The 21779-nt window shown below is 55.2% G+C and overlaps 1 protein-coding gene across 1 annotated transcript in view; it reads right to left on the bottom strand.

Moving 5' to 3' along the window:
• Positions 1-21184, bottom strand: part of SEZ6L (seizure related 6 homolog like) — a 41148-nt gene extending 19964 nt beyond the window's left edge. Inside the window, exon 1 of the mRNA XM_071445265.1 lies at positions 20934-21184. Coding sequence (XP_071301366.1) covers positions 20934-21015 — 82 coding nt within the window. The 5' untranslated portion in view covers positions 21016-21184. The remainder of the gene's footprint in view (positions 1-20933) is intronic.
• Positions 21185-21779: the final 595 nt, after the last annotated feature.

Here is a 21779-nt window from a genome sequence, read left to right as displayed (position 1 = left end):
CCACAGTTTATACTTAGCCGAGGAGGAAGCGCCGGTGCTGAGCCTGGGCTGTGTGTGGGAGCTGCCAGAGGGGCACAGCCCTGTCCCAGGGCTGGGCTGGTGGCACCAGGCTCTGGAGAAGCAGCAGGACAGGAGGGGTGGCAGGGAAGAGGCTCCCAGAGCATCTCCTCTCATTCAGACACGGCGCTGGGTGTTGGCAGGGCACCAACACACACCCACCCCAGCAGCAACAGCACAGAGGCACCAAAATCCTCCTCCCCAGCCCCAAAATCTCCTCCCCAGCCCCAAAATCTCCCCCCCAGCCCCAAAGCTGCCTCCCCATGCGAGAGGGTCCCCAGGACCCTCAGCCAGGCCCGCGTCCGGTGGGCAACACGCGGCTGCTGCTCCAGTGGCAGCAGGAGAATCTGCCAAGATCCCTCAGCCAGAAGGGTTTAGAGGAATTAGAGAGCTGCAAATGCCTGATAAAAAGGCTGCTGGAATAATCACAAAGGCCTTGTCTCGCTGCTGTGCTCCCGAAAGAGCCGAAGCAGGAGTAGCCCTATCAGGGCTCCCATTACTAATGCCGATGGTATCGCCCTGAGCACTCGCTCCAGGGAGGGCAGCGGGATTGCTCCAGCTCAGGAATCACTGTCCAGAAGGGTTTAGGATCTGATTGCAGCAGAAATGAATAAAGCTCATCCAGACACTATTAGTGGTGGCGTTCAGCTCTGCCTGTGTGATGGGCTCAGGTGCATTCAGGGGTGCTGGGCTGGGATAATCCTGCCCAGAGATGCTGCTGGCATCGTATCCAAGGCCTCGTGGGGAGCTGGGATTTATCCTGCACTGCCCAGCACCCTCTGCCCACAGGCTGAGCCCCTGGAATTCCCCATTCCCACATGGTTGGTGCAGGAGGGTTGGCAGGAGCTGCCGTGCCCCTCTGTGGAGGAATGGGATCACTCCTGCTGGGATGAGTTCATCCAGGTCTTGGATAAAGCAGGGAGGTCAAGGCCAGGTCCTGGTGTGTCACAGACACATCTTTTATGAAAAAGCCTTTCCTTAGGACTTTTCCTCCTGAGAAGCTGAGAGGCCTCAGGAACAAAATGCAAACAATGGTTATCTGCTGCTGTGGAATGCAACAGGTGCATCTGGGATTGGCCTCATGTGGATGTTTCTAATTAATGGCCAATCACAGCCCAGCTGGCTTGGACAGAGAGTCCAAGCCACAAGCCTTTGTTATCATTCTTTCTTTTTCTATTCTTAGCCAGCCTTCTGATGAAATCCTTTCTTCTATTCTTTTAGTATAGTTTTAATGTAATATAGATCATAAAATAATAAACCAAGCCTTCTGAAACATGGAGTCAAATCCTCATCTCTTCCCTCATCCTAAGACCCCTGTGAACACGGTCACACTGGTGTAATCTTACATCACCAGGGGGCTGGGGGGTGAGAAGGGGCACCCTGGGCACCTTCTGCTCTCCCACCTCTTCCTATGCCAACCTCCAGTGTGTACAACACACATTTCATTGGGTGAGAAGGGACTGCTGAGACAAAGCAGGCTGCGTCCATCAAAACACTCGGCTGTGATCAGTTTGGTTTCAGATTTTAAAAGCTTTTGCCCTTGAATCTTGAAGAGCAGAAAACCCTTAATTGAAACAATCCTTCATTCCCCAAACGTCCCCGCAGGCGGATGCAGCCTCTCCCTCCAAGCAGCGAATCCCAGCTTTTCCTGCAGTTACAGCTCCAGCAGATCGAGTTTTTCCAACGGGAAAGAAAAAAAAAAAAAAACAACAAAAAAACCAAACCACATTTTCCTCAAGAGCATCCTGCCAGCTCCCCCTCTAAGCAAATAAAAGCGTAGCAACGCCATGTGGGTGAGTCATGCCCGTGGGAGCTCCGGGGAGCGCAGCCGGGCCGGGGCTGCCCGCGGCACTTTGGGAGCCGCTCTGCCGGCAAAGGTGAGACGGGGACGGGAGCGTTAAAAACAGGTTAGAAACTGTCGGGAAATAGCTGATAGATCGCTAAGCACGCGCTGTTAGTTGGGTTATTGTATTGTAAAAAAGGGGGTTTAAAAGGGCAGCTGGCACGATGGTATTTTATGAAAAATCCCATCACCAGGATTTTTTTTTCTCCTGGGAAGCTGGGAAGATTCAGCTTCTCCCCGTTTTGCTGTTTGGAATGTGATTTGGAGAATTGTTTACTCAGAATGTGAATTGTTTTTAATTAATGGCCAATCCCAGTCCAGCTGTGTCAGACTCTCTGGTCAGTCACAGGTTTTTATGATCATTCTTATCTAACCTTCTGATGAATCCTTTCTCTTTCTTTAGTATAGTTTTAACATTAATATAATATAATATAATATAATAATAAATCAGCCTTCTTAGAACTTGGACTCAAATTCTTATCTCTCACCTCATCCTGGGGACCCATTGTTAGGAAAATTAATCCACAAACATCAGAGGTTTATGTACAAAAAGGACACAGAAGAGTCCTTCGGCTTTATTCCAATAAAGGGAGAGGACATGGGGCATTCCCCTGGGATCTCGCAGATTTTTGGAGGATGCAGCCTCCCTTTTTATCCCAATTTCCTGGCCCATTTCCCTTCTCTCTTTGAGAGGTTCAGACTTCCCAGAATGCCTGATACCAAAGATTTCCCTCTTATGTGTAACTCTCCGTTTTAATTGTTAATTCTTATGGAATTTAGGGATTTTTCTTCCCCACTGTTTCTTTCATCTTTCAATGCCCAACTTCATTTATCAGCAAACCTAAAGTTTATTTGTAAAAGCAAATATCCTTTTCCATTCATCAGTCAGTGGAATCCTCCCCATTGTTTCTTTCATCTCCCAGTTCTGGTTTTATCTACCAGCTGACCCACAGCTTGTTTATAAAGACAAATGCACTCTTCCTCTCACCATCAACACCACAACAGGTAGTTGTAAGAAATAGGGAACTCAACAGTACCATAACACTCAGTAAAGTGCACCACGAGCCAGCCTGGACAGAGCTGTAATGGGCCAACCAGGGCCTAAAACCTTCATGCAAATGAGGGATCCAAAAAGAAACCAATCCAAAGGGACAAAAAACAGGATAAAAAGGGGCTTCTGAGCCGCTGAATCTGTGAATCAAGAAGCCCCAGCTCAAGAAGCCCCAGCACTGCAGCATCCTCAATGGGAACGCTCCTGCTCGGGCCCCCTTGCTTTAGGCCTTTCTTTTTATAATAAATGCTGAAATCACTTCAGTACCAGGAGCCTGCTCTCATTTTTAGCAGGAGGGCTGTGGATGGATTGCAGCTGAACATTGCCCTTGCTGTTGGAGGAAACAGAGAGCTGCTCTCCTCTCTGGCATGAGGATGAAGGAGAGGTGCCTGTCCCAGTGCAGGTGACAGCCTGGAAATGCTGGGAGCCCCCAGACTCCAATGGGAAAACCCGGACTGTTCCATGGAGTAATTAATGGGAGATAATCCAGAAGGAAAAAGAGATGCCCAGGTTTTGCTCAGGAAGACAGTGCAGCAGAGGCCAAGAAAGTTTGGAGCTGCTTTCCTCCCATCCCAGGGGACACCTGGCTGTCCCTCCTGGGCTGTCCCTCAGTGCCACGTCCTCTGCAGGGCAGGTGTGACCAACACCTCTTTGATTTGCTGATGCTCTGGACTCAGGCTGGCATGCAGCTGGGATTCCTGGGGCAGAAAGAGGTCAGGACGCTTTTCTTTCTATTCCCATTAATTTCCCAATGCCACAGAGACTCCTCTGGCCCTGGGGAGTTGTGGATCTGCTTTAAAATGCTGTTAAATTGCCCATGTGCAGGGGTTTATTTATGCTCACAGGACTGTGGTCTGAATATTTCATTTTAAAATTTACATCTGTGTCACTCGAGATGCTCAAATAAGGTTGCCATGGAAACCCCTCATTACTGGGTGAGTGAGGATGCTGGCAGTGGTGCCCAGCCCGAGGAGCTGTGGCCAGGAAGGACCAGGCTCTGCTCCCACTGCCCACCCAGCTCCTGCTCCCAGCAGCAAACCCATCTCTGCTGGGCAGGACAGAGAGGAGAGAATCATGGAATCGCCGAATCTTGGAATGGTTTGAGCTGGAAGGGACCTCAAACATCGCTTCATCCACCCCCTGTGCCGTGGCAGGGATGCCAACCGTGAGACTGAGTCGCTCCAAGCCCTGTCCAGCCTGGCCCTGGGCACTTCCAGGGATGTGAGGGAGGATTTTCACCAGCTCCAGCTGCCCTGAGGGGATCAGGGACCTGCTGTGCTGGCAGGGGACACAGAGCTGGGACATGGTCTGCGGGACACCAGACACCCACACCCACACTTGGTCCCCAGCCCTGGGGTGAGACAGGGGAAAAGGGTCCTGGTCCAGGTGGGAGCAGAGGGTTTGGGCTCCACATGGGGACTGCTGCAGCTGGGGGCAATATTCCAACAGCAAAACCCTCCTGGAAAGCTGCTTTAGTGGCAAGTCCATCCTGTTTGTGCCTGACTGGAGAACCCACACTGCCTGTGCCTGGCTGGCTGGGCTGGGGAGCAAGGACACCACAAGGAATTGGGGAATTAAACTCACAGACCTCCACCCCCTCTGCCGGTGCTCCCGAGGAGCTGTAACTGCTCCAAGGATCCTCACAGCCCTGACAGATGCTGGGAAATCACACACTCCTCCGAGCTAGGAGGAAAATGGATTTTCCTCTCCACTGCTGCTCCATGGAGCTGGAATCAATGAGATTTTGACTCCCAGGTGTCTGTTCTGGCCATGCCAGCTCCTCACCTGTAGCTTTGGGGCATGTGATGGTGTTCACAGGGGTCTTAGGATGAGGGAAGAGATGAGAATGTTGACTCCATGTTTCAGAAGGATTGATTTATTATTTTATGATGTATATTACATTAAAACTATACTAAAAGAATAGAAGAAAGGATTTCATCAGAAGGCTAGCTAAGAATAGAAAAAGGAAGAATGATAACAAAGGCTTGTGTTATCACAACTCGGACTCTCTGTCCAAGCCAGCTGGACTGTGATTGGCCATTAATTAGAAACAACCACATGGGCCAATCCCAGATGCACCTGTTGCATTCCACAGCAGCAGATAACCATTGTTTACATTTTGTTCCTGAGGCCTCTCAGCTTCTCAGGAGGAAAAATCCTAAGGAAAGGATTTTTCATAAAAGATGTCTCTGTGACAGGGGCACCTGCCCGTGGTGCCCTGGCTCCACAGAACCTGTGTGTCCCCAGCCCTGGCACCTTTCACTGCAGCATCTCCCCCAGCATGGCCCAAATCGCCAGGGATGAGCCCAGCTCAGCTGGGAATTGCCCAGCTCCTTCCCGAGGGAATGTGGGAGGAGCAGCAGCAGAGGAAGAGGAATTGAAGAGGTTCTCCAACTATGCAGGAATCAGGAGATTTGCAGCATCTCTGTCCCACTGTGTCCTCACGGGGGCAGGAATTATCCTGATATTCCTGGCCAGTAGGGAGCAGGGCAGCAAAGCCATTAGGAAGGGAGGAACTCTGATGCAGGTGATAATTTGGGTTTATCACAGGTTTTTATGATGCCAAGTGTAAGAAAGGCACATCTGCAGACAGACCCAGCTGAAAGGAATTAGCAGGCTGGGTTCAAGGGGGAATTCATTTTTCTGGGAATTCATTGGGAAAGAACTTTAGAGATCATCCAGTCCCACCCCTGCCCTGGGCAGGGGCACCTTCCACTGTCCCAGGTGGCTCCAAGCCCTGTCCAACCTGGCCTGGGACATTTCCAGGCATCCAGGGGCAGCCAGAGGGATGAGGGAGCAGAAGAAGAGCCCTCCTGTGCCTCTCCTAGGATCCCCAGCTGGAACGTTCACTCCTCAGGGCCCACCTGGGGAGAGGAAATTGAGTGTTTTGGCAGCTTTTCAGGCTCAAAATTGAAGAGGGGGAAGAGAAGCTCCTTCTTCCTTCACCAATCATCCAGCCCAGCCGTCTACATCAGGGCATAAAATTAAATGGGTTCCTAAAGAGAGAGTATATTTAGCTACAAAACCCCGTTCTAGTCAGCTCTCTGCAGCTAAAATAATTAATCTCCCATCACTGTTAAGATGCAGCGGAGCAGATCTGGAGAAGTGAGTGCTGGGATTAACTCTTTGGGAGCAGGTCAGCCCTGGGAGAGCAGCTCCTGCTGCCATGCCAGGGGAAATCCTGGGAAATCCTGGGGGTCCTGCCTGCCTGGCTCTCCTCAGCTCTGTCCCCTGTTATTGTATTTGCAGGGATCCCCATGGCAGGGGAAGGAATGATGAATCTGACTTCATGGTCCCAGAAAGATAATTTATTATTTTATGATACTATATGATATTATATTAAAGAATACTATACTATACTAAAGAATACAGAAAGGATACTTACAGAATGCTAAAAAGATAATAATGAAAATTCTTGACTCTCTCCAGAGTCCTGACACTGATTGGCCAATGAGTGAAAACAACTCACACCAGAAACAATCACCTGTGGGTAAACAATCTCCAACACATTCCACACGAGCACAACACAGGAGAAGCAAATGAGATCAGAATTGTTTCCCTTTTCTCTGAGGCCTCTCAGCTTCCCAGGAGGACAATCCTGAGCAAAGGGATTTTTCCAGAGACCGTGAATGCCAAGGGCTTGGCAGGGCTGCTGTGCCCTGGCACTGCCCCTGGGGTGATGGAGGGGACCCAGGAGGGATGCAGGAGCCCTGGCAGGGATGCAGCAGTGGGTTCAGCCAAACTCCCTGCTCCTGGGGGCACTGGGAAGCACTTTCTGGGCACACAGCCCTGAAACATCTGCAGAGACAAAGTTTAGCCTGGTTACAATCACTGACTGTTCCTGTGTCTGGCCACAACACATTCCCACTCCCAGGCAGTCACATCCATGGAATATGTGATAATTCCCAACCTCCCCTGCTGTCCCAGCTCTCTGCAGAGCTGGGTTGGATTGGATTTGCACTCCAGCACTGGAAATACGAGGTGACAATGTGACATTCCAGGTGACAACGTGACATTCCAGGTGACAATGTGACATTGGAGGTGCAGGTGAGCAGGGGCCAGGACAGGCACTGGGATTGGTGTGTCCCAGCTTGCAGGGGGAATCTTCTTTCCAGGCAATGATGTGCTTGCATTTCCTCCCTTCAGATTCACATTTGCTCACCTGTGTCTGGCCACAACACATCCCCACTCCCAGGCAGTCACATCCATGGAATATGTGACTATTCCCAACCTCCCCTGCTGTCCCAGCTCTCTGCAGAGCTGGGTTGGATTGGATTTGCACTCCAGCACTGGAAATACGAGGTGACAATGTGACATTCCAGGTGACAATGTGACATTGGAGGTGCAGGTGAGCAGAGCAGCATCACAGCCCGGCTCTCCCTGCCTGGGGCAGCTGCAGGATTCAGCTCCTGCCTGAGCTCCCCCTGCAGCAGCTGGGGGAGAGCTGAGCTGCCTCTGCTAAATCTGTTTGGCAGCTCTTTATATTTCTTTCACAGGATGTAACAGGAATCACAGCGTGGCTCCAGTCCAGACTCTGAGAGAGGAGCAGGGACTGGCAGCACCTCAGGGCTGTCACTTGTCCCCCATGCTGCCCATGGCTGCTCTCCTCTGTGGGTTTATCCAGAGATACCCAAAAGATTTTTTTTCTTTGTCTTTGAGTGCCCTAAAAGCTGCCCTGGGGCATCTCAAGGTAAGATTTGAAGCCCATCAGGTCCTGGCCACTTTGCCAAGGTGCAGAGGTGCCTCAGAGCAGCGAGGGTGGCACAGGTGACATCTGGCACAGGGCACACAGGGAGTTTTCTGCTCTCCCCAGGAACTCCTCTGGGCTGTTCCCAGCTGCTGGGATCACACAGAGGCAGCAGAGCTGGAGCTGCTCAGGATGAGGGAATGGAGCAGCCTGAGGGTTCCCCTGGCTGTGCCTCACCCCCTGCACCTCCCTGCCCGTGTGCTGGGCCCCTTCATCCCTCCTGGGGACCAAGAGGGGTCAGGACAGGCACTGGGATCAGTGTGTCCCAGCTTGCAGGGGGAATCTCCTTCCTTGATTTTCTTTGCATTTTCTCCCTTCAGATTTCCCATTTGCTCACTGCTGATTGCGTGATGTCAGTCACTCCCTTTCTTATTACTGCATTTTCTAGGTGTTCTAGAAGATTTTCAGTGTTTTCATGTTCCCTCTGGGCTGGCTCCTGAAGGATCAGGGATGAGAGTACAACCTGGCTTGCTGCTGTGACACCCCATCCACTTTCTGTGATCCCAGCCTCAAGGAGCTTAATTAGTTTGTGGTCTGCTCGGTCATTATTTGGGGTGAACTCTGACAAATCAACCTCTTTTTGTGGAATTACTGCAAGAATTCCTTTTTCTGCAATCCCTTCTGCTGCTTTATCAGCAAAGCCCTTTCCCAATTTTCCCTTTTTGGCCACGTAGGAACCATGCGGGACCTGGGGCTGCCTGGTGCCCTTGAAAGGACCCTGCTGCCTGCTCTGAAACGCTGCAGCTCCGGTGCCTAATGACTCCTGACAGCTGGGGAGGGGCCCTGCTGCTGGCAATGGGGAAGGCAGGGCCAGGGAGGGTTACTGATGCCTCTGCCTATCACAGTTATTGGGCTCCATCGATCACCGGGGCTGGCAGGAACTGGGGCACAGCCCAGCATTCCCCATTCCTGTTTCTGCTGCCATCCCCACGGGCCCTGGCACAGCTCAGAACTGCCCGGGATGGGGCACACTGGGCTCCCAAATGCTCCTCCACGGCCTGGAGTGGTGCCAGATGTGATCAGAGAGCTGCAGAATCCAGAATGGTTTGGGTTGGATGGATCCTAAATCCATCCAGCTCCTCCCCTTGCACCTTGCGCAGACCAGGCTGCTCCGAGCCCCATCCAGGCTGTCACCCCCTCCTTTCCTTGGTTTTTCCTTCTAAAAAAGCAACATCCTGCATTTCATTGCTGGATCCTTTTTAAGTCAGGCCAGTCTGGGGGGTGGCAGCAGAGCAGCTCCTCTGGCACATCCTCCCAGCAGCTCCAAGTGGGAACTGCAACCCCCAGCACATCCAGCCCTCAGATGTGCCCTGCACTGGCTCACTGCTTAAGAAACAAACCCCTTTCCAGACAAAACATGGCTGAAATTCCATTTTTAACTGTTTAAAATTGTTCTCACTCAAACCAGAGCTGTTCTGGGGGCAGAGCAGCACTTTGGGGCTGGCACAGGCTTTGCCCCCTCCCTGTCCCAGACCCTGAGCCCATCCCTGGGCTGCTGCTGGTGCTGCTCAGCCCTCCCCTCATTCCCAGTGACACTGGTTTTTATAGAATTAATTGTCAGCTGTATCAGCCATCAGTGATTTGTGTTTTAAAGATGGTCTGGCAGAACTAATTCCATCACTGCACGATGCTGTGCTGGATGATGATAACCCATGTACAGCTTCTCCCACAGAGCCCCATGACGAGCTGCTGCACTTTATTTTAATTAATACAGATAGCAAATGTGTTTTCATTAGCCATCAGAATGTCAGGAGAGAAGCAGGGTCCTGCTGCATGGTGAGGAGCAGCTTTGGTCCTGGGTGCAGTGCTCAGCCCTGCTGGGTCTGCTGCTCCAGACACCTTTACATCCATCTGCACCCCTCCTCATCCTCCTGCATCCCTCTGCATCCTTCTCCATCCCTCCACATCCATCTGCATCCCTCCTCATCCTCCTGCATCCTTCCTCATCCTCCTGCATCCTTCCTCATCCTCCTCATCCCTCCACATCCATCTGCATCCCTCCTCATCCCTCTTCATCCATCTGCATCCCTACACATCCTCCTGCATCCCTCTTCATCCTTCTCCATCCCTCCTCATCCTCCTGCATCCTTCCACATCTTCCTGCATCCCTCCTCATCCTCCTCCATCCCTTCTAATCTTCCTGCATCCATCTTCATCCATCTGCATTCCTCCTTGTCCTCCTGCATCCCTCCTCATCCTCCTCCATCTTTCTTCATCCATCTGCACCCCTCCTCATCCTCCTGCACCCCTCCACATCCTCCTGCACCCCTCCTCATCCTCCTGCATCCTTCCTCCTCCATGTGCTCCCACCCAGGCACAGTGCAGAGTTTCCTCCCGGTCCAGTATGGGTGGCACCATCAACCCTTGAAAACCAGGGTTTTTTGGGGGGGATTCAAAGCTGATTTAGCCCTGCTGCTCCATCTCCCATCCAAAGCTCTCCTCCCTCTCCAGCACAGGAGGACACACAATTATCAGGCACGTTCATAATTTCTCAGATTCAGAACAATTAAGCTGGCTCCCTGGCTCTTCTGATGAAAGCAGCTCCTTGTTCCCCGGGGAAGGAACAGCCTTCCTTGACCTCTGCTCCATTATTCTGTTTGATTGATCTGAATTCCATCAGAAAGGATAATGACAGGCTGTGCTGGGGGACGCAGGAGCACTGGGAACAGAGAGGACAATGCTTTGCCGAGGGCTGCTGTGCCCAGCTGATGATCCCAGACCCCTCTCTGTGCCCACTGCAGCACCCACAAAATCCCTGGGTTCCCCAAAACTGAGGAATAGAAGGCTGACAGGATATCATCAACAAGCAAAGAGGACTTGGTGACTGGTCTGCAGGGAATGTCCCTCCTGTGTCACCTTCCCCTGTGCCCATGGGGCATTGCTGCCACCACCTTCACCCTGGGAACAGCTCCAAAGATGCTGATTGAAAGGCATCTCCCTTGTAAGGCAATGTCACCGTCCTCTACCCCCCAAAACTCCCTAAACATCAACATCAGAAAGCCATGGAAGGGATGGGCTGGCTGATCCTGAAGCACAGCTGGGCTGAGTTACGAATCTCACCCCTGGAGGGTGTTTTGTACCCCCAGCTCTGCCTCAGGGGAGAGGCTGGACCTGCTGCAGAGCACTCATGGGCAGCTCTTTGCTCTCCTGCCGCTGCTGGCTGGGCAGATTTCCTCCAGATGTTATTTCTGACCCAGCCTGGTGATGGGGAAATGTGGTGAGGAAGGACCTGGCTCTTCTCCCCAGCAGGTAATGAATTGGCCAATTATAGAAACGCTTGTGCCACCCGCCTGGGACGAGGGGTTTGTCACTGCTGCCATTGTTTATGCTCCTGGAGGGTAATCATAATTTTTAATGTCCTTTTGATAGCAGTGTAGTGTGATTAAAACAGGCACATCTGAGACATAAATCTGGGTTTAAGCACTGCCTTTTTGACACACGATGCTGAGCACTCAGGGATGGGGCTGAAGGGTTCCTGGGCTGTGCCACCAAACCATGGTCACATCCTGCCCTGGGTGCTGGGCAGGAGCCCTGAAGGGCAGCAGAGCCAGGGGCAGCAGCTGGATGGAGGCAGGAGGCCCCAGGCTGGGGCTGTTGGCTCTGGATAAACACAACACCCGATTTCCTATGAGGAGCAAGAGGTCAACATAAACCTGTAACATGGATTTTCCATGAGAGAAAGCTCTGGGCTGTAGCTGGGGGACTGAGGAAGGAATTTTCAGAGCTGACCCCCTGTTTGAGGTGAGTGGCTCTGGGCAGGCTCCTGCCCCTGCTGCTTGCTCAGGTTTCTGGTTTGGAGCAGAGATGCAGCACTGTATAATTTAAGAAAGATTTTGCTCCTGAGGCTGGTTGGGTGCATGTGGAGTGGAAATGTGGAGAAATCCAGCCCGCCCCCATGGAAGCTTGAGCGGATACCTGAGCCACTGAAGGAGATGATGAATGTGTGACTCAGTTCAGGTTGTGCCCTTGTGGGACAATGTGCCCATGGGGACAATGAGTCACAGTCCCTGTGGGTGCAGGGCTGGAGCCCCTCTGCCATGGAGTCAGGATGGGGGAGATGGGAATGTTCACCTGGAGAGGAGAAGGCTCCAGGGAGAGCTCAGAGCCCCTTTCAGTGCCTAAAGGGGATCCAGGAGAGCTGGAGAGGGACTGGGGACAAGACATAGAGTGACAGGACAGAGGGAATGGTTTCCCACTGCCAGAGGGCAGGGATGGATGGGATATTGGGAAGAATTCTTCCCTGTGAGGGTGGTGAGGCCCTGGCAGAGGTTGGCTAAAGAAGCTGTGACTGTCCCATCCCTGGAAGTGCCCAAGGTCAGGTTGGACAGGGCTTGGAGCCACCTGGGATAGTGAAAGGTGTGGAATGAAAGGAGCCCATGGCAGGGGATGGAGTGGATGGGTTTTGGGATCCTTTCCAACCCAAACCATTCCATGATTCCAAGCTGAGTTCTAGCAGAGCTGCCCAGGATACATGGGATGGGTCCAAGGGGGACCAGAACCCGGTGATGCTGGGAGACAACTGCAGGGAGGGCCCTTCCCCTTCCCCTTCCCCTTCCCCTTCCCCTTCCCCTTCCCCTTCCCCTTCCCCTTCCCCACTGGCTGCAGATGAGCCCCGCTGGAGGATCAGAACCACCTTCGAATTCAGACCTTGCCAAAGACGTTTTGCAGTGGAAAAAATGAAAATCCCTTCCCCTGGGGAGCAGCAAGGACTCTTGCTTTGCTGCACCCTTCCCTCCCTACCTTTCCTAATGAATTCCAAGAAAGCCTCAATGCATTCCTAAATGGGAACACAGCCTGTGTCCTTCACAGCCATCTCCACAACAAAGCCATCTCTGCCGCTGGCAGCCACGGGAGCTGGAAACAAAAGCTGAAAAGGAGCCTTTCTACTTGCGATTAGAAAGCTTGAGAAGTTTGGCTTTTACTGCTTATTGCCTCACTGATTTCATCTCCGCGGCAGCTCGGAGCCCCTCGGGGGACAGCAGAGCATCCCCATCCTGCTGGGGGATGCAGGAATTGGGGGTTTCTGTGCCTTTAGGGTGCTGTGCTGGGTTTGGACACGGTTTGTGCTGGGTCCCTAAGGGAGGAGCAGCACCAGCAGGTGCCAGGGCTCGGCTTCCTCTGGAAGGGAGCGCAGCACCAGCAGCATCCCCCTGTGCCTGAGCACATCCCTGACCCCTGCGCCCAAACAGCCCCAAAAGTGCCAGTTCTTGTCCCAAATCCATCCCCCAGCCACATCCACCCCTTGGGGATGCTCATCCCCCCCCAGGACACGCAGCCTTCCGGGGCTTCTCCAGCAGGGAGGGGTGCAGAGGAACGAAATGAAATTATTATTTTTCTTTTTTTATTTTTTTTTTTTTTCTCTAAAAAGGACTAGATGAGGAAGAGCAATTATCGGGGAGATTTTCTTCGGGGGAAATTCTGGCACAAAGACAAACTGCAATATCTCAGCGCAGGCTGGGCGCTGAGTCTTGGATAAAAATAAAGCAGGAGGCGGCAGCACCTTCCCGATGACATTAACTCCATTCATCTCCCGCTGCCGCCGCCGCCAGCGTGCTCAGGCATTAGGAGTTACGTTTTCCTCCACTATTTCTCAAATATATTTATGCTGGGAGATGTTTGTGGAGGTACATCCTGTGCCTGGGGCAGAGGATTAATTCCAAACTGTCACCTCGCTTTTTGATGGGTTTGTAAATTCTGTTCTGTTGATTTGCACTCGCAGTAAATTGATAAAATCCTCTTTCCGAAAAAAACCTAATTCTCCATTTAGGGCTCACCAGGGTTTTAGACCTCATTGGCTCACATATTTATGTAAATATAGTGTCCAGCAGCAATTTAAAAACTGCTGCGTGGATAATGGGGATGGATAAGGAGTGAAGGGAGACACATTGGCTGGTGTGGGCTGTGTGCCCTGGAAAAGAGCCTTTCCTTGCCTTGGGGCTCCAGATTTTGGGGTGGCTTTGCTGTGGGTCGCTGCTTTGGGCAGCCTTGCTCCAGAATCTGGTCCCTGCACCAGAACAAATTAACCCTGACGATGCTGGGAATAATCTGAGCTCTCCAAGGATGGCATTGGATGTGTCCAAGAGGACTTTGCCAAGAAAAAAGGAGTTTGCTGCTTCTCCTGCAGTGGGCAGGGATGTGCTGGGAGCACTGGGAGCTCTTAGGGGTCATGCCAGAGCGGTCTGTCAGTTTAGGGACTTGGTATCTTTGCAAATGGAAGTTCAGGACTGTCAGGAAAAGCCTGTTTGTTTGGTTTTTTTTACTGAAATTGCATTTAAATCAGCATCAGGAGATGCAAGCCCCGTTCCTGTGCAGCCCCATCATCATGGAAGAGATGCAGGGTGGCAGAGGGGACATCAGCAGCGATGTCCTCAGCACTGTCCCCCAGCCACCACTCTACCCGAGATGAAGCATCTCATCCACAAAATGTTGCCATGCTCCATTAATCCACCCAAAAACGTCAGATGGAGATTCTCTCTTGAATTTTAAATATTTCCAGCCGTTCTGACTGGCTCTGAGGCTGCCCCGAAATGACCGCTTTCCAGAACATTCCCTCACTCCCCCGTGCTGCTCCTGAGCCCGCTCCCTCCTCCCTGCTGTCCCCCATCCCCCTGTGGCAGGGCCAGCTCTTCCCTCGCCCTTGGGCTGCAGAACATCCCCGAGTGACCCCTGGGGACCCCGTCTGGTGTGGTCCCCACCCTCCCTGGGGTGCTCCTGGCCCCTCAGCTGCTGCTTCTGGCACATCCCAGCCCAGTGTGCAAGACAGAGAGACGGGGCCGAGTGTGAGGATCCTCCTTGCCGAGCAGATGACGCCGCTCTGGGATCCATCCCACTGCTATCCCTTCTGTCGTGCTCGAGTTTTTTGGATGCCTTTGCATTTGGCACCAAATCTCCTTCCTAGACTAAAGCTTTGCACTTGGAATGGTGCCTTGGGAGCCGGGCTGAGTGGCCAGGCTGCTCATCCCATCCCTCTGCACCGCCAGAAGCTTGCGTTGAGCTTCCATGAAGGCTCCTTGCACCTTCCTGCTGCAGCCATCTGTCCTGGGGTGCCAATGCCTTGTTCTCACCCCCATGGAGCAGGCACAGAGCCAGGCTCCTGCCCAGCCTCCTGGGCTCCCTGGGCGTTGAAAATTTACTGCAGTCCATGGGCTTCTGGGGCCAGGAAAAGGGAGAAAGTTCTGGACAAATCCGTGCTTGCCCCTGCTGGAGGCAGAGCTGGGAATCCAGAGCCTCCTCTCTGTGCATCAGGAGAGCTCCAGGCTCAGCCAGTGCTCAGGGCTGGTCAGCTGCTGCTTTGGCCTCTTCCCAGAGAAAGGAAAAGGAGGAAAAAGGAATAAAAGAGATGTCTGAGTCGGGGCTGTGCCCTGGGAGCGGGGCCAGCTGCAGCTGCACCACTGGTGGGAGCTCCAGCAAGCAAAAAGATGGAAGAGAGGGGAAATCATCTCCTCAGCACCCTGGGAACCCAATCCTCCCCTGACTGGGGACAGCCCTGAGCCACCACGGGACAGAGCACTGCAGCACAGGGTCCCCAGCCCAGGGGGCTGGATCCAGGTGCCCCTGCTCACTCCCCTGGGCTGGATCCCTGATTTGGAGCCCAGTGCAGTGTGACACTCGCTCCCTGCAGCACCCTTCAAAGGGCTCCTCGTTATCCCACAGCACTGACACCCAACAGTGGCACCGGGGCAGGGGTGGTGACTCCTCCACAGTGCCAGAGGAATGCTCCCCACCAGCCACAGCCTCCACTTCTACAGCTCCTGGCAGATCCTCCCTGACACCCCCTGGTTTTTGGGGAGTCCTGGGGCTGTCCCAGGTCACATGCACTGATTGTGGCTGCTCGAGAATCCCCTAAACTCAGAGACCAGGGGTGGAGCTCCAAGGCAGAGATAACCAACACTTGCACTTGGTCCTGAGCCAGTGCCAGGGCTCTGCAGGGCACCCACAGCACGTCCCTCTCTGGGATGGAAGATGAGCCTGCCCTGCTCCCAGCTTTCCCCTTCAGTCCCAGATGCCTGTTGGCTCTTCCAGCAACCCAGCTCATGGTTCTCCTCTGATTCTGGAAATCCTTATGGATGAAATCTTTATGGATGAAATTCAAGATGCAACACAGCTGAGCAGCAGAGGTTCATTTGTGTCCCCTTTTTGCCTTCCCAGCAGCACAGCTGACCCTGTGGATGTGCTGGGTTGACACTGGATGGATCCTGGGTGCCCACCAAAGACACATTCCTCCATGAACTTCCCACCCTGAGTCCTTCCCACAGGCTGCAGTCCTCCATTAACTTCTCCAGTGTGGGTCCTTCCCACAGGGTCAGTCCTTCAGGAACAGGATGCTCCAGCCTGGATCTCTTCCACAGGATCATGAGGCCTGCCAGCAAACACGCTCCAGTGTGGGTTCCTCTCTGCATGGACACACAAATCCTGCCAGGATCCTGCTCCAGTGTGGGTTCCTCTCTGCATGGACACACAAATCCTGCCAGGATCCTGCTCCAGTGTGGGTTCCCCTCTGCATGGACACACAAATCCTGCCAGGATCCTGCTCCAGTGTGGGTTCCCCTCTGCATGGACACACAAATCCTGCCAGGATCCTGCTCCAGCATGGGCTCCTCCACACTGCAGGTGGAGCTCAGCTTCCCTGTGGATCCCCATGGGCTGCAGGGGCACAGCTGCCTCACCCTGGGCTGCACCACGGGCACCTGCAGCACCTCCTCCTCCTTCACTGACCTTGGTGTCTGCAGGGCTGCTCCTCTGGCAGGTTCTCCCTCCTCTCTCTGGCTGCATTGTGCAGGTATTTTTATCCGTGGGTAGAGCAGGATGTGGATGGAGCAGGATGTGGATAGAGCGGGGCCGGCCCCGTGGGACAGAGCGAGAACATCCTTAACAACTTGTCGGTTAACAAGCTGTGAAAGGAGACAGACAGCCAGGAGCTGGCAGGAATGAAGGACACCTTCCCCCCCTGAGCACCTCGGCAGGAAGGGCTCCTGCTGCAGAGCCCTTCTCCTTCCCTGGCTCCTGCAGGCTGAGCTCCCTGCCACTGCAGGGACGGCAGCTGAGGCACCTGCACCAGGCAGAGCTGCTCCCTGCATCCCACCAATCCAGCAGCACTCACTCGTGCAGCAGCAGGAAAAGCCATCTCGTGGAGCAGCTCCTTTTGGGAAGGGCTCTGGGAAGATGTGGAGCACAGCTCTGAGCAGCAGCTGAAGGGCAGCAGCCTGAGCCAGAGTGGTGCCAAGCCTTCTCTCACCCCACCAGCCTTCCTCACTCTGCCTTTGCCCCCTGCTTTGGGGTGCACCAGCTGGGGGTGCCAGCCCCTTCCCCACTGCCAGGGCCTGGCTCCAGCTGCACCCGAGGTTTCTGCTGACAGAATTGGCTTTGGCCCCACATTCTGCCTTGCCAGAAGGGGCCTGCCCAGGTGCTGCCCTTGGTCCCCAGTGTGGCTCATCCTGGTGCTCATCCTGCTGAATCCCTGACAAGGGCAGAGGGCTGGGTGCTGTTGGGGTGCTGATGACAGGGAGCAGAGCAGGGACAGGCACATCCCCACCTCACAGAGCACCCTGGCAAGCCAAGTGGTTAAAGACACACAACTCTCACCACCACATCCAGCAATTTCATAGCCCTGACAAGAGCGTAAATCCATCCTGATGGACTGGAAAATTGGAAAGCCGGTGCTCACGCCGTGTTTCCTACAGACATCTCCGAGCTCCTGAAAGATGCACTCGGTGGCAGCCCCGGCTCCAGCCGTGTCGCTCACGTCATGCTAATTAAAATAGAGCCTGTGTTTTGTAACAGGATTTCCTTGGAGCCTATTTTACTGCTCAGTAACCACTTTCAAATATTTGAGAAATAAAATCGCATCAAGTAAATAACTTTCGGATTGCTCACAGAAGGTTACTCTGGTGTGGGTTCTTTTTGTTCCCAAAGCCCACTGGAAGCAGCTGTGCTCATCGCAGTGACAGAGGATGGAAAATACACAGATTTCTGAGGCTGCTTGTAGTCTACATCAAAAACTGTGTGTTATTTAATCAGACAAAGCCTATTTCATTAAAAAAACACAACTGTCTGTACAAAATGGGATAACAAAGCACCCCAGCACTCGGCACTGACCTGGAATACCCAGGGAACATCCCTGCCTGCTGGCAGGATGGGCCACGCTCACACCAGCCCGTTTTGATGCCCACATTGCCTTTCCAGAAATGCCCTGGCACTCCTCTGCCTCATCCATCACTTATTACCCATTAACTTCCGAACCCAGCACCACCTGACTTGCAAGGGATGGATCACACACTTCCCTTTTCCCATGGTTTGCTATTCCAAGATCTCTGCTGCCGTTCTGGATGCCAAGGGAGCACATTCAGCTGACTCGGCGCAGCCTGGCTCCTCAGCCCTAAATCCTGCTCCCAGATTCCTCAGTGAAGGAGAAGTTAAAAATGTACAGAAGGAAATGTCTGTGACACTGTGACATCCACAAAGCTGCGCTTGAAATGGCATCTTTGTATATTCATAACGGCAAAAAATACCGGAGAAGCAGAGGGCTGAGAGAGACTAATTTCATTTACTCCTGATCCAGGCTCTCCTCGTCCTTTGTGCCAAGGAGGAGAGAAGGAAGAGGAGCCATTTGCCATGGCCTTTGATAGCTCTCCATCAGACAATCCCCATCGCTGTTATCTGTGCTGGCAGCCTGGCTCTGTGCTGTTATCTCGTTGCCCGGGGTGCTGCCGCGAGAGCTCACCGCGCACTTGTTGCAGCCCTCGCCGAGTTCACGCTCGGTTTTCCTTCCTGCTGGACACACCTGATCCTCTGGAAACACCCCCCCGTGGTGCTGTGCTCACCACAGAGCCAGTGGCATCTCTGTCCTTGCTCCTGGGCTGTGACAGCCACCCCAGGAGTGTCCCCATGCCTCGAAGAAGAGAAGAGAGGGTGCAGATTTTGGGGGTGTGGGGGAGCCTGAAGTTCAGCACCCCCAGCTGCATTTCTGCTCCCAGCACTGCAGCCTCAGGCTGGTCTCTTCACAGCCTGCATTGGACACCCCAAATATATTTAGAAACCAAAATATTTATATTTTGGATCTCCCAGGGGTTCAGCCGTGCCCCTGCCATCCCCAGTGCCTGCAAGGGCAGCGCTGCCCTGTCTGCTCTCAGCTGCCCACAAACCCCCTGCATCATCCCAGGGTACAAATAGTTTGCCCACTGCATCATTCCAGGGTACAAATAGATGCCCCTGTGGGTGCCCATGTTCTCAGGGTGCCACTGCTCCAGCACAGGCTGCCCGGAGCCTCCTGGCACCAGTCCCTGTGCAGGGACGTGCCTCTGCTGCCTGCTCTGCGCCCGTGGGTGGGTGTGAGCGGATGCTGAGAGCAGAGGAGAGGCTTTCACACCTCCTCTCTGGTGATCTAAATGGCTTCACCAGTGCAGAGCACCCAAAGCCACCAGCCAAGCGCCCGAGGGGTGCAAGTCATGTGAAGGTGGTTTTTTCTTGGACGCATGAACAGAAAGAGCAGCAGATGGAGCAGAGCAATCTGTCTCAGCGGGGTCTGATCCTGCTTCTCCCCAGCTGGAGAACAGCAGGATTCTCTGCTCTGGGCCCTTGGCTGTCTGTCCCCCTCCACACAGATGGACAAGGCTCCCCCCAGGCACGGGCAGAGCTGCCACGTCGCCACGGGCTCCAGGCTGTGTAGGCAGGAGTTGGGATTTTACTGCAATAATTCACCAAACCTTGTAAAGGGTCAACAATTTATCAGCTCCCTCTCTCTGCCAAGGAAAGAGGAGTTCAGCACGCTGTGTTCTTCCACCATGAGATTTATGGCAGATTGTGCCAAATCCTGTTCCCGGGAGCTGGACTGCCTGCTGATGCTCCCAGTGGCACTGGGGCAGCCCTCCTGGCTCAGCACACGAGACAGTGAGGGAGCTGAGAGCCCTCGCTGGGCCTGTGCTTGCTGGCTTTGCTTCCCAGCTCCCCCGGGAGCCTGGGATGGTCACACAGAGCAGCCTGGACCAGAGCTGGGTTTGTGTAACAGCCCAGAGGAACGTGCCTCCCTGTGTGTCCCCAGGCTGGAACAGGATGCCAGAACTGGCAGGGACTTCACATCTGATTCCTCCACACGTTTGTGCACGTACACAGAGCACAAACCCATGCAGGTGAGTGAGAAATGCCACCCTCTACATCCATTGCTGTTCTGCTGCCCAGAAAGGAAGGATTCTGTACTACAGTCCCTGTCTGGAGAGCCGGGTTTCAGCCAGAAAAGTCAAAGTCATTTAACGCAATCTGACCACGAGAGCAGGGACTGGAGAGGGCAGACAGCACCGCACAGCACTTCTGACACCAGGAGCTGCTTGCGTTTGCTACAAACACCCGGCCAGCCCCGGAGAGCAGCCTCAGGCCCCAGCACTGCAGCGCCGGCACACACCGACCGGCCTCTCCCTTCTCCCACCGAACAATCCCCACTGGGAACCCCACCCAGACCCGGCTGCCTCCTCCTCGCACCCCAGCGGTGCCGAGGGACTGGGCACAGGCGCCGCTTCAGCCGTCCCCGAGCCCCAGGTGAGTTTGCGGTGACTTTGCCAAGTCACCCGCGAGCGCATCCCGGAGCCTATTCTTGGGTCTGGCATCGTGGCAGTGGGAGGAGGGAGCGGGTCTGCGTGGGGACGGGGGACACGTGGAACGAACAGACAGCCCCTGGCTAAACACTCACCCCCCACGGCCACCCCTGACCGAGACGGTGGGGCAGGAACAGCAGCGGGGACATGCAAGTGGGGGCTGGAGGGACACCGGGGGCTGGGGACTCACACACGGAGGGCTGGGGACACACGGAGGGCTGGGGACACATGGGGCTGCTCTCCCTGCGGGAGGGAGGGGAAGGGTCCGGCGCGGCTCCCGGGAGGCCGCGGCCCCGTTGGCGCTCGGTTCCCGGCGAGGACGCGGCTCCCGGAGCGCTCCGGGCGGCGGGAGCTGTCCGCCCCGCGGTGCTGAGCCCCGCGCTCCGCCGGGCCCCGCTCCCGGTGCCGCTGCGCTTCTCCGCAATGCCAGAAGTTTCATCCCGGCCCGGGGAGCAGCGGGAGCGGGGGGTCTCCCATCGGGGATGGCACGGCCGCTTCCAGCAGCCCTTCCCGCTCCCGCCGCCCCCTCCCCGGTCCCGGCTGCATCCCCCCGCGCCGGGCGGTGCCCCCTCCCCGGGCCGGGAGTCGTTGGGCCCCGGGGAGCCCCGGGGAGCCCCGCAGCCCCGCTCCGCCCCGCTCCGCCCCGCTTACCTGGGCGCGGGGCCGCGGGGGTGCCCAGCAGCAGCAGCAGCAGCAGCAGGGCGAGCAGGCAGAGCCCGCGGGGCCCCGGCATCCTGCGGCGGGCGCGGCGGCGGAGCCTCCGAGCCGAGCCGAGCCGAGCCGATGCGATCTGATCCGATCCGAGCCTCGCCGAGCCGAGCGGGGCCGGGCCGGGCGGGGGCGGGCGCTGCCGGCGGAGCGGAGCCGAGCGGAGCGAGCGGGGGCGCGGCGGAGGGCGGACCGGAGCGGAGAGCGCGGGGAGCGCGGAGCGAGCGGCGGGGGAGGGCGCCGGCGGCCGCTCCGGCCCCCGCGCAGCGCCGAGAGCTCCGGCCCCGCCCGCAGCTCCCCCCCGCTCGCCCCGGCCCCGCCGAGCAGCCCGGGTACGGCTCCCGCAGCAGCCCCGTGCCCGCCGTTTCCTCCGTCCTTCTCGGCTTCTTCTCCCTCCGGGAGTCCCGGTCCTCCCCCAGCCCGGTCAGTGCTCCCGCTGCAGGCCCCCCATCAGCCTGTCTCTTGTCCCATCTCACTGCCCCTTGTCACCAAGCCCCCTACAGCATCCAAACCCCCCGCAGCACCCCAAGCCCTTCTCACTCCCTCCTCAAGCCCAGATGTACCCTCCTTCCCTCCCCTCCAGCTCCTCCAAAGCAGGCTGTGAATAGGGCAGAGGCGCTGAGGGGAGGCTCCCATGGCTCCCTTGGGATCAGGGATGCTCTGGGGCTTCTGGCCCTGCTGCTGGAGGGAGCTGCAGCTGGGACCTGCCTGACCTCACTGGGGTGGGGGCACTGAGCATACAGAAGCCCGCAGTTTGTGGGTGCTGCTTAGGGCCCCCCATAATGTTGG

Source organism: Agelaius tricolor, unplaced genomic scaffold (genome assembly GCF_023055355.1).
Source record: "Agelaius tricolor isolate 1412-34295 unplaced genomic scaffold, bAgeTri1.0.p SCAF_20, whole genome shotgun sequence".
In the NCBI taxonomy this organism is placed as follows: Eukaryota; Metazoa; Chordata; class Aves; order Passeriformes; family Icteridae; genus Agelaius; species Agelaius tricolor.
Note: the sequence above shows the minus strand (reverse complement) of the source record. Positions and strands in the feature narration are given on the sequence as shown.